We start from the raw sequence: 20,447 nt of genomic DNA on the forward strand, positions 1-20,447 counted from the left end.
AGATGATGTTCTTTTACTTTGCTGTAATAACCAATACGAAAGTGTTAGGAAGTAGATAAGGAGCAGAAAGACTTGCATTTTAACTGAGTCTATGGCTCGCAGTAGTGCTGTCAATAGACAAGTTCTGGGATAAAGGGGAGAGAGTATCTTGGTATGACCAAAAGGCACTGACAGAAATCAGGGTGAAGTGGAGCAAACGTTTTCTGGGATGAATGAAAATGTGTCTAGAGCTTCCTAAATTTGAGTCTGCTATCTCATAGCCATCAAAAATCTGATACTTAACTTGAGCCGGGCTTCAAACTCATATCTGAGTTTGGAAGATAACTGTATGCTTGCTGCACATCAGCATTTGGTGTGGTACAGTAGAAAGAGAAACCTCCACGGTATTAGTAGCCTTTAAAGTTTGGTTAGATTCTGTAATGGCATGTGTTGAAAGGAGTAGTAATTGACACTAGGTTTCATTCTCTGGTTATCTGGCTGAATGCCAGTACCTGTAAATCTGGGAAGAAATGTAGAACAATGAAGGAAGAAAAAGTTAATTTTGGAATAAATGGTGTTTTTCCTTAACAGGGAGCTGAGGACAGTAAAAATCGGCATGGCTCAAACCTGTTGGGATAGGCCCAATACAAACCTACTCAGCCTCTGAAAAATACATCTTCTGTAGAAAGCACTGGTAACCTTCAAAGTCTTGAATTAAAATTAAATTCCACTATAACCTACGTGATCTAACAGCACGCTTTCCATTCTACTGGTAAGGGATAATGTTGCCTACTTAAAACCTTTTGTAATTTACCATAGTGTTTGGTTAGAGATTGTGTGTGAATATAGAGATCTGACTTTCATGGAATGTTCTCTCTCTTGATCTCTTTTTGCCCTTAAGTGCCTATGCCTGTAAATCTTTACTGAGGCATCAAGACCTGAAAACTGTATTGTTTTCTGCATAGCTGGAAAAATAATCCCTGCACAAGCAACTTCTAATATAGTCGAAATGGAAAAGGATTAATCTTGGCATATGAGAGCACCATTAATTTTTATGATCTTTTTAATATTTAGAACTGTGCAAGCCTTTTGATGTAATTTATTTGGGGATCTTTTAAAAGCTAAACCAATCACAATGTATTTTCTCCCAATTGTTGAACTTTCAAATAAAGTTAATGTTTGTAAATTAATTGTTCATGCATTTCTGCTGCAGTTTCTGTATTTGCGTTGTTCCTCTGGCCTCTGCTGCACGCTCCTGTTGTTTTCACTTTGCACCTGGGTCGACCTTTTTCCCTCTGCTCTGCTTTCCTGAGCCCATAGTGACAAGATGCTTCTTAAACACGTAGGGTGTGAAACAACTTCTTCAGTACGCGTTCAGGATTGTCCCATCAGGAGTGAATGGTGTTCTTGACTAAAGCCTAGCAGAACTGAAAGAGGTGATGGGCTTTTGCTCTCAGTCTTGGCTTCTGGTGTTTTATTCAAAAAAAGAAATCCAGTCAAGTAGTTCTATGACTAAAAGCCATGCCAGTGCCTCAAACGTATCTGGCTTTGTGCGGAGTTCAGTGAGTTTCATTTACATCTTTTCATCTGTTGTTGTGCTGCTTGCTTGTTGCTTGCAAGTCATGCTGACCAGTTACCAAACCAGTGAAATTCAGATAAGAGATTCAACAGAAGTCATTGTGGTGGCTGCTCCTGCCTAAATACGTTATTGATGGATACTTCTCAGAATCCTGTTGCGGGAGAGATGCACAATGGATAACTGGTATTTGAACTCACTGGGGCCACAGAGTGCTCGCTCCCTGTGCTAGGGTTTGGTAGTGCTGTGGACATGCAGAGGATGGGGGGAAACTGGTCTGTTGTCAGCTGGGGGAGAACAGGAGTCTACAGCCTTCCAAAGACTGTCCAGTTTACTTACAGTGTTTCCCCTTACCTTGGCTATTGTTGCTGTTTATGAAGCTCTGGTGGAAGGAACTAGGATGTCTGCATTCCTTTCCAGTCTGCTGAAAAAGCTGTTAGGGACTCCCAGGAAAAACAAGCCTTATGCTGCTTTGTGGAGATCGAAGACCCTGCTAGCTGCTGTGAAGACACAGGAATCCTGTAGTCATCTTCCTATCAAGCGGGTCCTTGTTGTGCACTTAGAGCTGTTTTAGTCCTACGAGGTAAACCAAACAATCTGTGTTGAATATATTAATTAAATTTCACTTTTCTGTTCTTTTCTCTCTGTTCCACTGACATATGCTCTGGATTTCTCAGCAGAAACTTCAGTTTTAAATCTTAAAGGCTGGAGGTAAGCCATGCGGCATGAATGGATAATTTTTGATAGATTTCTTGGAGCGGACTAAACTTGAATTCAGTTGAAAGCAATTAAGTATTCACACCAGTTGTATTAAACCATACTTTGGCTTCATCTGAAGTCAGAGTGTCCTTGACTCTTGCAAGCTTTGCAGCAGCTGTTTATGGTAGGTTTGTCAGCTAACTAATTGCTTTCCCCACATGAACTGTAAGGGGGGGAGGAAAAAAAAGTTTCATTCTATGGGCATCATGAAGACCTGCAAAGAGCAAAATATCCATGTTAGACTCCAGGTTATTAGGGGAGGATTTTCAGGCGTGGTCGGTGGTCTGGTGCTGCACCAATTCCTCTGACGTTTCCTTCTAATGTTTGCTGATGTCACTTTTTGGTAGAGACAGCACTGACATCAATTTCTGAATATTTGCTCTATTTCAGATGTGTGTGAGTCACGTTGGCTCTTGCTTATATGTGGCCTTTAGCACTCATTCTGTCCTCGCTGCGCTCAAAGGAATAACCTTGAACGGTGAGAGTTGCTATGTTCTTATTAACTATACCCTGGTTGTAGCCTACTGATTATCTTGTACCCTGCTCCTCTTGCCCCTTCCACTGTCTGGCTGTCCTAATTCCCTTTCTCAAATCTGAAAGCATTCGTATTCGTACATCTTTTCTGGTCTCCCTAGAAAAGTGTTCATGTTGTTCCCCTCACTGGAGCTGCATATAAACAAAACTTCCCCTCTCGAGACGTTGTTCAGACTCTAACGGCTCCCTTTCTATTTGGTAGGGGGTTTGCCAGCATGCCTCAAAGACACTTTGCGTTGGGTACCACATAAGCCCCTTTAGGGCTTCTATTCTTGGTTGTGCAAACAGATGTGTCATAAAATCTTGATGCTCAAAATGGTCCAGGAAGAGCCAGGAGGGACATCGTGCCTGTTGTAAAGGGCTGTCTTGCTCGCTCTCAGCCAGATAATACCACGCCTGGATCTTGCTCCTCTGCCCCTCCTCAGTCCATCAGCTCTGTGACAATGAGGCTCCGCTTCAGTAATGCAACAGAGCTTGAAAGTCTTTCCTGTAGTATGAATTTAGAACTGAAATACTGTAAGGTCTGTCATTTGATTACAGTGCTGCTGAAAAAAAGGGCTGTGTTTAAATGGCCTCTAGTTACATGCATAGGAAATTAGAAGAGCTTTTAATAAACAGGGGATTGACCATGAATGCCTCTAGTACAAGTTATAACGTTCTGTACAAACATTACTTAGCGTTGTTGTTATCTTCATTATTCATCAAATAATCCTTATTTGTAGCTTACACAAATTGTGGCAGAACCTTCTATTTATCTAACCTGGACATTTTTCCTGAACAGGCTCTCTGTAATTTACACACAGAATTGGCAGTTTTCTTTCTCCTTTCGGCAGACATTTAATAGCCACGTATTGCATTTTTATGCTAGTAAACCTTCATTATTATACAAAATGTACTAGAATGTTATGAAGAAATATCTTAAATAATTAAACAGAACTATGAGTGACAAAACAAACGAACAAAATGCAATTTGAGCTGTGTTATTCTTTCCTTTTTATATTCACTTATTTGCTAATTTGCTGAACTTACTGAACTGCAATGGGTCTTGCTGTGATTAGAGAGAATTTGCCGAGTTCCTTTGTAATTGTTTCTTTGTAATTAACTAAATAATAGAATGTTCTGTGTGTTGCTCTCTGGGGAAAGGAAAGGAGCAGGCAGGTGCTTTTGCAATAGGATTTCCACATCTTCCACCCATTTCCCTGGAACTCACCAAGTAAAAAAGACTGTTAGAACACAAGGAAGAGAGAGCATTGCCTTAGGACTGGAAATGACAGAATTAACCTTTTCTTATGATTTCTTAAAGCATTTTATGCTGGCCCTGGTTGTGGCTAGTCTTTGCTTAAACCCAAAAGTCCCTAGGAGGACTTCAGAGGAAAGCAGTGAAGACCCAAATGTATGTTCCTGTCTACAGCCACCTCCACTCAGGGGAACTCCTTCAAACTGGGAAGATCCCCAGCAACGTGGCTTTGCTGGGAAGAGCAAGGGCTGGGGACGGAGCTGTCGTGGAGGGGGCAGCGAAGTGTGGGGGAGGCTGGAGAGCAGCCCTGGCTTTGTTATTTCCCTTCACTCTCAGCAGAAAAATACCGAGGAAGCCCTGGGAGAAGAGGAAGGGTAATTTGAACAGAGGCACAGCCTAGCTCAGCGGGAAGGAGGGACAGCTTGACGCAAGGGCAGAGTTTATGGAGCGGCAGAGGTGAGCGGGGCGGAGGTGTTGCTGAGCAGTGGCAGCTGAGTGCCGAGACACGATTGTCTCACTGACCTCCCTCTGACTGTCCATAGTTTAGTCCCTAGTCTCAAGAGGGTAACTCATCCATCTGCTGGCACTTGAAGTTCAAACTTCCCTTTTTTTTTTTTTTTTTTTAAATCTCTATTGCTGGCTAAAACCTTTCATAATGCATATTAGGTCTGACAGGGGAAGACTCCTCGCTTCACTGTATATTAAAAGCTAAATTATTTCATCTCATAGTGAATAAAAAAAGCCAGGGGTGTGGGATCGCTGTTCTAAAAGGTGCTCTCATTGCAAGTGTCGGGTCAGCAGTAGGGATGTCTGGAGTCAGAAACTTATGAAGAGTGAAAAATGGTACATTTCGAGGTGTGCTTTTGCAGACTGCCTGATGGTCTCAAGGGGACAGGGCACAGCACCAGCTGCCTTATTTTGGAGGTTTAAACTAGTCTTTTTATCTTGGTTGTCTTTAACTTGGAACATTTCTCATTTGCCAGTTTTGCCTAGTGATTCTTTAGCAAAGCCACTGTCAAAGCAAGTTAGCAAACGCTAATACGGCTCTTCGGGTTACTTTTCAGCAGGATTACCAGCTAACAAGCTGACATTTGCAGTTTGCTTTGGTTGACTGTAGAACTTTCCACGCAAGGGTGATTTACTGTTAGTTTTTATTCCTGGGATGTCACAGCAGTGGCTTGTCTGTCCATTTTGCTTTGGCAAAACAGAGAGTGCCTTTTTGTGTGGTGAGGGAAGAAGGCTGCTATAATCTAAACATGAGAGCCTTGATAACTGTCTTGTTGTCAGGTAATCAAGAATTACCTGAATAGGATCAAATGATCCTAGCACATCTAAGAAATGCAAACACTGCTTCGTGACGTGGTCCAACAGGCTGAAGTGCCCTGCCATGGAAAGCACAGCTAGTGCTAGATCCTGCGGTTTGTCTCTTACTCCTAGTTTGCTGAATTCTTTTTACTCTTTGTTTTCATATTTCCTCATATCATTATAAATAATTGCAGGGGAGAAATTAAAACTGTTGATGCCTCTCTCTCTCTGTAATCCCAAAGTCTCATTCTACTATAATTTAATCCAGTTGTCTTCGCAGCAAATGGCTGTGAGAGAGGCATGCACACCGGCGCTGCTGAGCCTCCTCCCTCTCCCACTTACCCCCCGTCCCCCATATGGCGCCTCAAACTGCCGCTCTGATAATCCAGCGCTTACACTCCCATTTAATAGCATCCAGCTTTTCCTGTCATTTATTCCAAAACGTTTTGTTTGGTTTGATTTACATCAACTCTGTCAAACGCGATCTCGATGTGGAGTGCTTGCTGCATCTGCTTCTATTCCATGTCCATCATTTTGCTGACAAAGGTACTGGGACTTGCAGCCTGGTGGGTTTTTCTATCTATCCAGAGGCCCATGGTAGCAGTAACATCTGCAGGACAGATTCCAGCCTTGAGCATTTTAGTGCCGAATTGCATAAACTCTGTGGCATAAGTGGCTTACGCAGAGATCTCTCTTGCCCCCAGCAAGGTCTCTCAGCTCCTTGTCTTCGGGTTGTTTGAACCGGAGGTGAAATATGTTAGATCACTGCGCTCTAAAATAATTTCTTCCTCATCCTTGCTGGCACTGTGAAAAAGAGGGGGAAAAGAAAAAAGGAAAAAAAAAAGAAAACAAAATTGGCTGTTGTTCTGCTGTCCTCCTGCAGAAAGATAAGAACTTTTCTTGGAGAAGGCTTCAGCGAGTTGAGGTCTTGTATCTTGTACCCTTGTATATCTTGTACTTGTGCACATACTGCGTGGCTGTGAACTCTGACGTGTGTCTTAATGCCATTTGTGAATGATAAGATTTCTTTTTAGCTATGTTGATAATACTCATATGAAAATCCTGTCCTAGTCAAAAGCTATTGAAGTTGATGGTATATTTCAGAACATCAGCAGAAATAAGTTTATTTGGTCCTAATGTGTTAAATAGCCAATTTTAGCAATTTTGCTCTCCTTATTTATAAAATGCATCAGTGAGGACAGTGTAAAGTATAAAGTCCTAGCTGCATTTGGGAAAAGTAATAAAATCATACTTGCAAAAGAGATGCGTCTGTAGTGTCTACTGGCTTGCCACCATTTAGGAGAGAAAAGCAGTTGGTATTACCCTTGTTTTTCCAATGGGATACACAGCATTCCAGTATTTTTTGAGTTTTCATGGGCCATTACAGTTTCTAATTCTAAACAGCGCTCCTTAGATGGGGGTTTCTCAAGCCTGTAAGACCTGTGAGACATTTGGTGGAAGTCCGTTTGAAGGCTGGATGATCTTTTTTCCCCTTCCAACTCCAAGTTGTATTGAGGGATATGTAAAACACATTGCTTTCAACTTGTCGAACGAGCAGCGGGTGAGGTGTGCTGCTGCAGAGGTGGGGTGGGGAGCCTTCGGTTCGTATCTCCGTATGGAGAGCGAAGGCCTAGGAGATGCTCTGAGTAGACTGGCCAAATTTCGGAACTCCTGCATTAATGCTGGACCACACTACAAGAATGAAATTATTTGATCTATTCCTTTTAAAAGAAAACAGCAAATGTTTTTATCCATTTCAGTTGCAATAGGAGCAGTACAATCTCTGGAATGAAGCGAATGAATTTGGGATTGCTGCTGCTTACTGTTGTTATCTATTCTATTTTACTATGCTGTCTGAACATTATCCAGAGTATTTATGTACTGTTTTCTGACGCAGCCCTCTGAGAGGGTACGCTTGTATTTTTTACCTTTAAGACTGAAAATCGTTTGGTTATGTTCTGTTTAGGAAGAAATGAAAAGCCTTTCCCATCGGGTCAGAGTATAATCCTTGGGAAAGTTGTGCCTGAGTGGCTCTGCAGGGAGCACCACACGTGCTGCCGCGTTATGCTCGACTCCGCTGTGTTGTGCGGTAAGATGCTGTCATTGCTTAAATACTTAGGTGTTTAATTCATGGCTCTGATTTATGTAGTCATCAAAACAAGCTGGCAGTTCCAAGTCCATTGAAGTTAATGAAGCAATTTAATTGGCTTTGGGCCGGGGTCTGGAGGAGGCCAAACCTTTGCCTGCAGAGAGCACGGTGGAAGCCGCAACAGCGCACTTCACGTCTCCATGAAACGGGTGAAGATTGGGCACACTTGAAAAATCATGAGGGGCCTGTCTGCATCTTCAGACACCTCGGTACTTCTAGAAATTTCCCCTGGCTTTTGGAAAAGCCCAGGCGGGCTGGGGAAGCAAACAGGGAGCCAGTGCCACAGGAGCAAGCGCGTTGCACAAAGTGCATCAGGCCAAGTGAATGTATTGGTGCCCGAGGCCCAGGAATGGCGTTTTCCTCTGCAGCAGCGAGAGCAGCAGGGTGCCAAGCGGCTGGGCCCACTTTGGGGTTATTTTGGAGGGAAAGGTGCTTGTAGGAGAGGACACCGTCTGATGCCGGCTGTGGGACCCCCTGCAACACGCACCAGGGCGCCATGTTGCAGCACGGGTGGCGGTGGGCGAAGCGTGGCTGCCCAAGGGCGGGCGACCCCCGTGCGGGGTGGCAGAAAGGCGACTCCCACCAGGACCCGGCAGCCGCCGTCCCGCTCCGGAGGCCGCCTGAACCGACGGGCCGGGAGCCCTGAGGGGCCACGGCAGCCGGGGCGGGGCGAGGCGGCGCCAATGGGAGCGGGGCGGGCGGTGCCGGGCGCGGAGGCGGTGGAGCCTCTCGGCGAACAAAGAGGGAGCGAGCGGCGCGGCGGGAGGGAGGAGGAGGAGCGGGGTGCCGGCCATGCGGGGCCGCCAGCCGGGGCGCGGGTGAAGAGGGAGGCAGACGGGCAGGCGAACGAGCAGCGCGGGCGGCGGCGGCGCTCCATGGCCGGCGGGTCGGGGTGAGGCAAGGTGAGGTGAGGCGAGGCGCGGCGGGCATGGCGGGCGTCAGCTACTCGCCGCCCTGGTGGGTGAGCCTGCTGCACCGCCTGCCGCACCTCAGCCTGCGCTGGGAGCTCACCGCCGCCGACTTCCGACCGCACGATACCGAGTACCAGCAGGTGGGTCCCCGCACGGGGTCTGTGCGTGTGTCTGTGGGGCTGTGTCCCGCGTGGGGGCCCCTCGCGGCGCGGGCGGGGGGTGTTTGTACAGCCGCGGGCTGTGCGGGGCAGGGGGCGCGGAGGGGGCTCGGACCGCCTGTGGGGGGTGGGTGTCTGTGGGTGCCACGTCTGCCCTGTTCCGTGCGGTGTGTGCGCACCCCACGAGGGACAGGTGGGGGATCCCTGCTGGGTCGGGCAGGCTGGGGTGCGGGGGTGCCGCCGGCCTGGGCTGGGGCAGGAGGCCATCGCCCCTCCCCCCCGGAGGGGCGAGCAGGAGCCCCGAGCTGGTTCCAGCTCGCTGGAAGCCCGAGTTCTTGGGCGAAGGTGGGGCGATCCCCTGGCCCGGGAGGCAGCCCTGGCCCGGTGCCCTCCCCAGGTCCCCGCGCAGCCGGGGGCCAGCTGCGCTGTCCGGGCGAAGGCTCTGGCCTGATGTCAGCCGGCCCTGGCCGGATCGCACCCCCTCGTCGCTGGTGACAGCCCCGCTGCCCTGTGCAGGCAGTGCCCGCCGCTCGCCAGCCGTCCCGCCAGCCCTGCATCGCTGTGACCTGCAGAGAGGCCAGCAGTGCCTTTCCAAACCCACTCACTGCCTGCTGGAAAACAGATGACTTAATGCACGAGAGCGACGTTAGCATCAAGTGCACCGGAAGATGCTCACAGAATACTTCTGTGCTGCTTTTTCTTTTTTTTTTTTTGCTGCTTAGCCTGTAGCCCGTGCTTGGTTGACTAGGCATGTAATTAAAATGATTGTGGAGTGAATCTGTGTGCTCTAACATCTGTGTTCTCTGCTGTCATCTTGGAACAGAGCTGCAGTGACTCTGCTGCCTCGGTTTGCCACGGTCCCTGGTTTTGAAAACACCATTTTGCTTTTCTGAACATACTTGCAGTGTCCTATATACGTAGCCTGCTATCATGCACACGAGTGGAAAGGCTGGGGCATCTAGATGGTTCTCATTTATCCTAGAAGTAAAAGGTATTAGAAATACTTTAGAAAGCAGTATGTTTTGGCTTTTTCTTTTAAACAGATGAACAGATCTGTGGGCTGATGCTAGAGCAAAATGTGAGAGGTGTATTTAAAAAGCAATGGGTGGATACAAAGAGACATCTTTAAACCAGTAAACAAAACAGACTTTTGACTTAACTTTTGTATTTGAGGCTTCAGTTTGTTAATTTGTTTTAGTTCCCTTGGCTTAGCAGAGTTCAAGATGGCCACACACAGACGTTAACACTGCACAGCAGCTTAACTGTATTTCCATGACCTCAGAGGGTAGCTGCCTTTAAAACAAGGGGTATGAGATGCTGAAGATCAGAAGTTAAGAGTTCATGGAAAGATGTTCTTGGGAGCATGTTATCATGAAACAAGCTCTGGTTGACCTTTGAGTAGACAGCAGATGTAATGTTTTTTGCTTAAATTGCTTAAAAGCATTCCTCGCAACAGCCTGGGGTTGCGTTCATTTGTCAGATAATTTTTCTACAGTAATCATATTCGGAATTAAAGCCTTCTGCTGTTCTCCTGTGTAGCTGCCTCCCCTCCCTTGATGATATTGGACTTCTTGCACAGCATTAGGTGCCCTTTTAAGTCTCCACATCAGCTGGCAAGAAAATGTCTTATCAAATCCAAACCCGAATGTCTGGATTACTGAAGCGTCTGTCGTCAAGAGAATGATTTGAGTAGCAGCGGCTTTGCTGGTTTCGGCATTGGTGAGGGATAGCAAGCAGGCTCCAGCAGCGCAGCCCGCGTTATTGGTGTCGCCGATATATAACGTTATATAACGAAGCTGCTGTGCCTCTGCAAGTTGACTCTGGAGTTCGTGGCCGTGTAGATTAATTCTAATGCAGTGAAACAGGGAAACTTAATCCAGGAGTGGGAAACTGTAATGCTAAATGATCTCTCATGCTTTCAATTGTTCTGAAGGCCTTTTGGTTTGAATTCTGGCTTTCTCTATTAGCTTCGTTATGAATTTGCATCTCTTGCTCTGTTTGCAGCCTATGCTGGCATAGTCTCCTCTTTTCTTTAGGAACCTTTTGTACTTAGCAGGTGAGATCGTATATGTCTTGAAAATAAGAAAGTCCTTTTTTAATGTAAATTCTCTATAGTTTTCTTTGTAGGTCTCATTGGCACAAATCGTGTGCATTTTTGTTTTCTGTTCCTTTAGTGGTTGATACCCCGATTCTTAAGTATAAACTGTTAAACCGCATGTTGCATTTGAGCTCTCCAGTGCCTGAAGAGAGGTCAGTGGGGGATGCTAGCTGGGAGTTTATGGGGATGGGAAAGGGCAGAGTGTCCCTACCTGTAGTAAGGAAGGAGTACCTTTACTAAACTGAAAATACCTTTAAGTTTCCATGACTTAGAGTCATCGGGTAGCTAGACTGTTGTCATAAATAGGCATACAGCAGGGCTTAGTGTCTGTTCTCATTCTGATTTGTTATGGGCAAGGAAGCAACATAGCCTTTCTGATTCTTCACTGCTTCTCTAGAAAAGATTTCTCATCCCCATGACCAAGGGAAAACATTGCTTTCCTTATAAAACTCTTTTCTTTAGTAACCGCTTAGTAAAGACCTGCTTTATTTTTGTAGTCACGTTTTGATGATAGGGTTTGAACTTGTGCATCAACTGAACATCCCACTTCAACCAAAAGGGAAATGCAGTGGCTTGGATTTGAATGTTGTCACGTCATTAGTTGCAATGCCACGTGGTCCTGCAGGTGAGAAGGCTGCTGATTTAACAGGCTTTCCATCCCTACCTAGCAAGGATTACTGTAATGCACAAGCCGCTATTCCACTGAAGCAGCAGATAAGCTATTGTCCCCTGAAACCTCTCTGAAGCACGTGTAGCTCATAGATAAGCACATACTGCTGGTCTTTGAAGTCTAGGTCTTTGTTGTGTCTTCTGGGACCCTGGGTGATGGGGAATATCTAGAAGGACGTAGATCTAATGGCTAGTTATGCTGTTCTGTCCCATGTAGTCCCTTCCGTCAGAGCAGGAGGGACACCCGCTGTGCACTGGCCTGTCTCAAGGTGGCTGCGTCCATTGTCTACCAACCTACGGGGGCTTCCTCCTTTTGTCTGAGAGCATGAGAAATACTAATGGCAATGTTGTTGCCAAGGGCTGAGATCAGTGCAGCTGCAGGCTTTGGCTGTGTACCTTCTTCACCTGAGCTGGTCTCTAAAACACACTCTCTTGGTATAACTTACTAATCTTCTCCCACAGCGCATCTTGTTGCATTAGGTTAGAGCAGTGTGTGTGAGCATGTCAGAGCAGAACAGATCCTTCCCCTCTGGACTAGATTGTTTAAAAATGTATGTGCGTATGGATGTCCTTCAGATGCTTCGCTTCCATCACGACAAGCTGTGGACAAACTGGTTGTTTCCTTTTTCTGGGGGAATGGAGATGAACTTCAATATAGAATGAGCTGGGGTTGTGATCCTTCTTCTCCAGGGGGTTTGGCATGCCGGTGAGTCCTGCCAGAGCTGCCTTTGTGTGCTGCTTGCAGGACTTGCTCCATAGAGTCATCCCTATAGAGGATCTTATCAGACCAGTGTTTTTCCTAATCCTCCCATGAATCATTGGGGTTGAAGATATCTTGATATGAACAGTTTTGTTCTGGCTGTATTCTCATCTGAGTCATACTGCAGTGCTCTGCAAAGCCTTTTCATTGTGTAGTGAGTCACAAACTCTGGAGTGAAGGGAATGTAAAAATGGAGCAAAGCTCGTGTTCCTTCAGACAGCATCATGCTAATACCAGTTCTGGTCTCCATGCCTTTTGCTGCTAAACAAATGACGATGATCTTACCAGTACTATCCACTTTCCAATGCGGTTAATTGGACCAGTAAGATGGTCCTAAGACTGCTGCTGTCACTAGTTTAATCTATTTAGTAATGTAAGTACTTCTACTTTTGACTTAGTTGCATGGCATTGAATTCACTTTATTTCTCAGGGTAGATTTGGTTAAGAGCCTTGAGGTAGTGTGGAGGTTACATGCTGGAAAGAAGTAGAAAAGCTGAATAGCTTTTTAGTACAGCACAACAACAGGTAATGGGATATCTGCTTGAGACAAGGCGTCTTTGATACGAACAGAAAAGGAGCCTACAACACTTTATTGTAGCTCTTAAGTCTCACTGTGTGCTGAGAGGTGTACTGTAAACAGTGAAGAAGAAAAGAGGCTGCAAAAGCGAAGCTACAGAGCACCTTGACTTAAATTTCTTCTTTCTTAATTGCTGGAAGATGGCAATATTGACCTGAATCTGTGTAAATGTATGGGTTATGCGTGAATCGGGCTAGAATAAAGCAAAATTCTCCAGCATCTTTGAAACTCCTTCCTTCCACCACTCTTGTGCTTTTTCTGTGAGAATCAGTACTGTGAATGCATGGATAGTAGGTGTAACGGCAATGCTATGTGCTTTGGAAAAGGACTGGATGATTGATTCACGCCAATTAAGATGCAGAACCACACTAAAGGAAGCATTGATAAGAACAGGGGTATGCTCTAGTCCTTGGGTTTAAGATGGTCTCCTTAGTGTTGTCACCCAGGAGTTTCCTATCATACATCTGTCAGTGCTTTTGTGTTGTAACGTTCTTTTTCTACTACTGTACGTGTGTTGAGGGGGGATCCAGCAGGGAAAGGCGCTGTGTAAGCTCAACGATGCTTCCCTTTTTTTGGCTCGCAGACTCTAATCCAAGGCATTTGTGTTCAAACCTGTAGGCAAAGGTTCAGCAAGGAATTAATTCTGTCAGGTACTTTCTGGCTCTGTGAGGCTGTTTCCCTACACACAACAGCTAATGTCGTCTTTGGAAGTGTTTCTTGGCTGGAGAAACATGATGGAGCCTAAACTGCCAAAAAACTTGGATTAGAGAGATTGTTTTAGAACTTCCTCTACTGTACTGGCATCTTATTTCAATTCTGAAACCAAGAGTCTTTCTGTAAATTGGAAACATGTGTATTAGTCAAGTTGGATGACGTGTTTTTGTCTAGTTGGCTCAAAGTCAGAGGGTAATGTGCCTTTCTTAAAGGGGTTAGACTGAAAGTTTCTTTCAAGAATAGATGGACCCCTTCCAAGGTCTGATCAGCTATCCTGCTGTAGCACTAGTTTGCTCGTATTTCCAGAAGGGTTTGGTGACCCTGGTTAGTAGAATCCAATATTTTCTAATTAAATTGAAGTTGCTTTTAGGTTTTTAAGAGCTGATGGTAAATCCCCTCTTCCCTTTACTCATCAGTCTTGGTTGCATGAGTAACCATGCAGTAATACTTCTTATCAGCAAGTTGGTGCTGACTCCTCTATTCTGTGTTTGAACTGCAAGAGCCTTTACTAGGAAACTGCAGCATAATAAATGACCAAAATTGTAGAAACAAGACAATTTTTGATGGCTGATTTCTACTAAAAGTAGACATACAACGGTTTCTTTTGACCGCACATCCAGCCATGCAGCAGCATATGGGATACAGACAGGAAAAAAGTCAACCTTTGCCAGCTTTCTGTCTGCAGCCTTACTTTTTTGCTGACCCATGCTGTGCTGCTACGTTTTCAGATGGTCTCCTGAGAACTGACAGTTTCTGGAAACCCTGACTGTAGATTACCTTACTCTAGTGAAAAAAAGTAACTGTTCTGAATGTATGGTTTTAGCAGACCAAAGTACACACAGAGGGGTAAAAGGTGACTTGGAGAAATGTGAAACATGCTGTGGGGGGAGGAGGGAAGGAGAAGCAAGTGAGTGTGCAAAGATGGAAACCATGCTTGCTTCATCTGGGTAGAATCCTAAAAGTATTAATCCTGCATGGAGGAGATGCTTTTGCCAGGCCTGGTGAGCTTTCCAGCCTTAGGAGGCCTCTATGCAGTATGTGGTGCTCTGAAGGTGTCATGCTGGTCTTAGCTGGAAGAGTAGAACCAGAGTTAAAGCATTAATCTGGTCAGGTAGTGGCCGGCCACTGGCACCTTGGTGCTTCTGCATCAAGACAATGTTTGTTCTCTTGAAAATCCTCTATTATGTTTTTTTTCTACATGAGTGTAACAGTTTATGTCTCCTGGTCTGGATTTAAATATTTAAGAAGTAAAACTTGGGTAATGCATCCACCTCCTCTGAGCGCTGCCTATATAGTGCACTTAGCTGTATGCACACAAGTTTTTCTTGGCTTGGAGGAGCTGACATTCAAGAACCTTATATTTTGCATTTGCTTTGGAAAAAAGGGGAGTCTAAGCAGGAACTGACAATGCAGATGAGACTCTAACCTTCAGTTTGCCACCAAAATGATATAGCTACTTAGGAAGCTTATCTTGGTGTCCAGCTGCAAAGCCTGATCAGTAGCATTCTGAAGAAAGGACTAATCAAAATTGGTTCAGTCTTACCATCTCTTCCTTTTTTTTTTTTTTCTCCACCCCCTCAATTCTTAATGCCTTTTTGAGTAGAGGAAAATAGGAAAATCCACGCTTTTCAGGTTTACAAAAAGCCTTTGTTTAAATGTTGATCCAATAAAACAAGCAGTGCTTCAAACAGATGTTGGTGTGGATTTTTAGTGCTCTTTATTTTTCATTATTAGGGAAAGTGAGAAATTCTCACCCAGAAGAACATATCCCGTTAGGCATGACTCTGGAGATTAAGGGTGGAAGTCAGGTGCTTTCCTCTGACTTAATCCCAAGGCTTTGAATGTGGATTAAGGAGCTGTGCCACAAGTCTTCTTGATCTCTTACTTGAATTTTGGGATTAGATTTATTTTTGAACCTGTAAACAAAAAACTGTTTGAGAATGAGACAGATGAAAGTTACGGCCCTTTGTCACATCAGGTTTCTTGACATCCGTGTCTTCAGAACAGACAATTGGAGAGACAAACACCCTCCACTCCCTTGGCATTTATCTCTCTTTTTTTCTTCCCATTTTCTTTCTGTCTTTTTTTTCTTCTAGGACAAGGCTAATTTTACACCTCTTCTCTCCCACCCCTTCCCCTCATCGGCTCACTTACTGATGGAAAGGGTGAAGTCCAGAATCAGTGGTTCATGCTCTTTGTGTTGATGTGGTAACACTGAATTGTGGCAGAGCTTGCCTGGTCAGCTCTGTGTGACTCCTTTTGGGGCACACTTCTGTACCCATAAGGATCCGTATGCTGAAGACTAAGGGATGGTTAACGCTTCTCCTGAAGTCATTCTTTTATGTTCTTTGATGTCAAGTGAATACACTTGGGTGGCTGCAAGCAAGCACTAAGTAAGGTGGTGTTCACTCTTAATTTCCTTGAGATGGAGGGGAGTCAGCATCTCACTTGCAACTAACCTCTTGATGACTGCCAGTTCTCTTGTTTCTGTTTTATCTTTTAGTAGTAAACTTTCCACCAGTTACATTGAGATTTCCCATTCCTCTTGAGTGGGTAGGAGAACTTGGCTTGTTTTCAACTGAATTTAATTCCCATAGCTGGGGGAAGGGATGTGATGTCTGGGAATTTATTTCCTCTAAGATTCAGAGGAGACTTGAGTAACTTTGGAATATATCAGGATTACCTTCTGTACTAAACTTTAATTCTCACGTTTTAAGACATGGATAAAACTCAAAATACTCAGGGGCATATTGATATATGCTGGAGAGTTGTCTGTAATAATAATTATAAAAAAAACCCAACCAAACCCCAGTAACCCTGCTCCTCTCTTAGGAAGGCCGTCTGTACTTTCTGGGTATGTCATCCTAGTTCTTTGTTTTAGCTGCTGCTGCTGATTAACAAGTCAGGTGAACTAAAATCAAGGAGGCTCAAGTTCATGCACGATCTTTCAGTCCTGGGGCTGCACTCAGATGACAGTCAAAAAAAAAAAAAAGCCATCACTGTTAGAAATCCTTCCTCTTCCCCCGCTTCAGGGGGTGGCTGAGGCTGATGGTTGTTTTGCAGTGGTGAAAGACTCAGAATTGGTTACGTTTATCCTCAAACCAGAAATGACTATATCTGCATGGTGAAAAGGTCTCCAGGTATCTAATTCGTGGACACTGGGGTAGTGCCATGATGATGCTGGTTTTTTCTTTTTTTCATATTAGATGAACTAGGAAAGAGCAAAACACAGCGTGCTTTCATACTGCAAAGGCTTTAATTTCAAACTTTTCTTCCGTTTTTCTTTTTTTTTTAAGATTTCTGGGTAATGAGCCACTTGTAGTTTTTAAATCTGATCTTTTAATTGCGAGCTTTGGGGTTTGGTAAGCCACAAATGTGCATGTTCTTGCAAAGTAGTCATTTGTGTGCTTAAGGCGGCAAGGCTATTCTCTTGCAAAAAAAAAAAAAAAGTAGGTTAGTGTGCAATACGTGGACACAGCAGTTGGTGTAACTCAGTCACGATACTTGCACCAACTCACTTCTCTAAGCACTTGGATATGAGGGTACCAGCAGATGTAGTGTGTGCCAGACTACTTTTAAGTTGTTATTTTAAGAAATGAACATTTTTGGGGCAATAATAAGAGCAGCATTGAAACCGGCCAGAGGAAAGAGCTGACACCCCCCCTTCACCCTCGCTTAAACTGCAGCTGCACCCTCAGATTGTGGTTTCCTCAGTCAGTGCTAAACACTTTTTCTGACTGATACATCTCAGAATGGTGCCACACGTGCATATGCATGAAAGTCCTTTGTAGTGTGAAATTAGGATGAAAGATATTGCTAATCAGGCCTAACAATGCTGGACTTATTCCTGGATAAGGAGAAATGGGAATGTGGGGAATAGATGTTTCACAAACGTATAACACATTCAGACACGTTGTTATGCCAGTGTTGGTGTCTGTGCATGGACACTCTTTTCAGTCTATAAAATGCTGCTGTTCATGCAGAGAATTTAAACAAGCCTTCTATTCAAGACTGAAATTCTAAATAACGCCAAAATCCAAATGGAGGCACTTCAGTTGCATAATAGTGTCTTTTACAAGGAGGACTCGGTGCCGTAGGTGATGTAATGCTCCTTCAGATAAGGCCCAGGCTGGGGGAGAGGGTGTCTGTGAAGGAACCATTAAGAGTGTTGCTAATGGTATCAAAACTATCCATAGGGCGTTAATTAGCAAACGTGAATAATCCCAAAACTGATCGGGTTACAATGGTACATGTGGAAAAAAATGATCCATAGCTTGGTGTTACCTGTTTTCTCTGATGATTATAGTTGCTTTAGTGTTGAATGATAGATTTCTGAATAATGTGGTGGGCAGAGTATGACCTCACCATACTTCATGCTTTTTTCTTGGGGTAAGCTCTCTTGCAGTTTAATGGTATGCTCAAATTCCTGTAGTTGATAAAGTGGTACTTTTGATACTTGCTATAGTAGCTAAGATGTCTTTAGTCTACCAAAGAGAAGCTTTCTGTTGCATTGCTGAAATCGTAATGCTTTGCATCTGCCTGTAGCCTTGCTATGTAAGTGCTAGTCGTAACGGGTGGTGTTGCTGTTCTGAGGCTTCTGGCGGTTTGTTACTTTCCTTCCTTCCTCCCTAAACCTGCTTTTAGCATATACTTGCTTTCTTCAGGTTAGGAGTTAGCCCTCCTTTCTGTCGCTTCCTCACTGCAGGTGCCTCTGTAGTCACCTCTCGGGGTGGCATACGATTGCTGCCTTGCGTACGGCCCCCCCACCCCTTTTCTCCCTTGTTTTACAGTATTCGCTCCAGGAAATGCTGAGAAAGTCGAGAGTGATGGAATTCATGAAATTCAAGCTGTGCTTCAATGAAAACGTGTTTTCAATTTCTGCCTCCTTGGGAGCCTGAGACTGAACCGTAATTGTTGGGGCTGGGTGGGGGCTGGGGCTGCGGGTGAATGAAGGCAATGGAGTCAGCGCTCTGCGGAGCCTCTCGCCTGGCATCTCGCTGCTTCTCGGCATTCAAAGGCTGGTGTGTGCTTTGTGGCCGCTTCAGGAAGCGGTTTTTTGTATTCAGCTGTCCAAAAGGCCCAGGCGTTTTCCTGCTGGGTTTGATCTGGCTGTTGGGGTCTGAGTGACAGTGACATGTAGGAGAGGAACGTGGTGGGGGGAGCATCAGCTGGGGGTGGTTTATCCCCCCTCCCTGCTCTTGATCCTGCTCACGCTGTCCTTTGAGTGTCCTGCTGCCGATTAAGGGTGAGAATTATAATGGTGACTCAAAAGCCTTTGGTAAAACTCATTAATTCGTTCCTCCTTTAATTAGACACCCAGCCATGAGCTTATAATTATCGGAGCCTAGGAACATCTGCAGCTGTAATAAGCTGCGCTGCATCAATTGCAGAAATCATGGATTTTTGGTAAATACAGATGTGGTGAGCTCTTACGCGGTTTGATTTTGGTGAGGAACGTGGAAGGGCATAGAAATGAAGGAGGTAGCTGAGAGTGCGTAGTAGCTGACCTCTGGCTGAATCTTGCCTCCTGGTATTGAACTAAGAGGAAAGGGTGGAGTTGTCCTGCTTATAAATATTTTTTTTTCCTTGGATGGTGTAATAATGTAACTTTCATAGAGCGAAAAGAGAAAGGAGAATCTAAGGAAAAGTTATGCAAACATTGTTTCTTAAAACTTCAGCACCTGAGGGAATTTTATTTTAGGAATGAGAGTGTAACAGGAGCAGTTGCAGGCTTTGCAAATGGTGCCTGTTTTGCTGTTTGGAAGTTAGAGAATGGCCAAGTGTTTTACAACAAAAAGTACCAGGTACTTTTTTTGAGCCTTCTAGGGGAAAAAAATCATAGTAAGCTTCTATAATTTTGTAATCTCTTCTTGTTTCTGAAATACGAAGGAAGGTAATTTTCAGAACTAATTTGTGTGGGTAACCCCTGACACCAGATGACTACGGTCTTCTGAGAGAAATTTGTGCTACTTCTGGTATCTTTGAAATACTTGTGCTTTCTTTCTTTCCAGGAAGAAAAGGCTTTTCCAGAGGAAAGGCTGAAAGGATTTCAGGAGGGACTTGTTGTTTCTATCCTATTGCAACTCTACTTGTGGTTAGGATCACTGCGAATGCAATGGTAGACCCTGAAAACATAATCTCCATTTAGCTTTGGACTGGCAGGCGGTCAAGCGCAAGTAATACTGAAAGGCACAGGTCTAGGAAAAGGCAAGGGGGTGGAGATAGCTGGCTGTCACTGGGCTTGGACAGATATGATTGAAAAGATAGGTTTGTTTGTTGGTTTTTTTTCTACTTAGAATTTGAACTTGAGTAAGGTTAGACTGAATGCCTTGGACTTGGAGCTATTGCATGAGACTAGAAGTACTTGTAGTCAATGGCAAGTATTAATGTTGATGCTCCCTTAAGAGGGAAACCGTTTCAGTTGTAGTAGGTGGCAGGAAAAAATGGATCAGCTGTGTTTTGGGTCTTTTTCTGTCTGGATCTAGTGGAAAGCACAGATAGCACATCCAGTGAGGATGGGATGATTTGCTTGACACTTCTCCTGTAGCTAAACAGAAGTCTTTACTTTGGTTGAGAGTGCTATTTTAAAAGCACTGTACAGTGCTTCCTGTGTGCCTTTTAGTATTTCAAAATGTGACCAATGTTTTCTGTTTGTCCTTCTCATCCTCTCCCCACGCAGGCTGAGTTATTGTCGGCTTATGAAACTGAGTACTGCGTAGAGCCCGGTTTGGGCAGGTCTTCATCCCTGGTCTCTGAACGTCAAATATGCTGGATCACTGGCCGTTCCTTATATATGTGTATATATCCAAAATTCTTATAGGTTAGACAACAAATGTTGAATCAACCTGAGTAGACAAATTAGTGGGAGCAACAAATTTACAAGGTTAAAATAGGATTTGATTCTCCTAAGTACAACCAGGTAAAGATCCTGGTAAATTCTTGGCTCGTCTCAGAGACCATGTTCTGGGGTGGGTTGAGTGCTCTAACAGTGAACCTCTTGATCGCTGCAGGGGTTGTTTTT

At 44.6% G+C, this 20,447-nt stretch overlaps 1 protein-coding gene across 3 annotated transcripts in view; it reads left to right on the plus strand.

The window, feature by feature from the left end:
* Positions 1–8,266: 8,266 nt before the first annotated feature.
* The window catches only part of TTYH3 (tweety family member 3), a 78,599-nt gene continuing 66,418 nt past the window's right edge, over positions 8,267–20,447 (plus strand). For all 3 annotated transcript variants that reach the window (XM_075767869.1, XM_075767870.1, XM_075767868.1), the window contains exon 1: positions 8,267–8,590. In XM_075767869.1, the coding sequence (XP_075623984.1) occupies positions 8,468–8,590 (123 nt within the window). In that variant the 5' untranslated portion in view covers positions 8,267–8,467. The remainder of the gene's footprint in view (positions 8,591–20,447) is intronic.

The sequence above is a fragment of the Balearica regulorum genome, chromosome 15, assembly GCF_011004875.1.
Source record: "Balearica regulorum gibbericeps isolate bBalReg1 chromosome 15, bBalReg1.pri, whole genome shotgun sequence".
In the NCBI taxonomy this organism is placed as follows: domain Eukaryota; kingdom Metazoa; phylum Chordata; class Aves; order Gruiformes; family Gruidae; genus Balearica; species Balearica regulorum.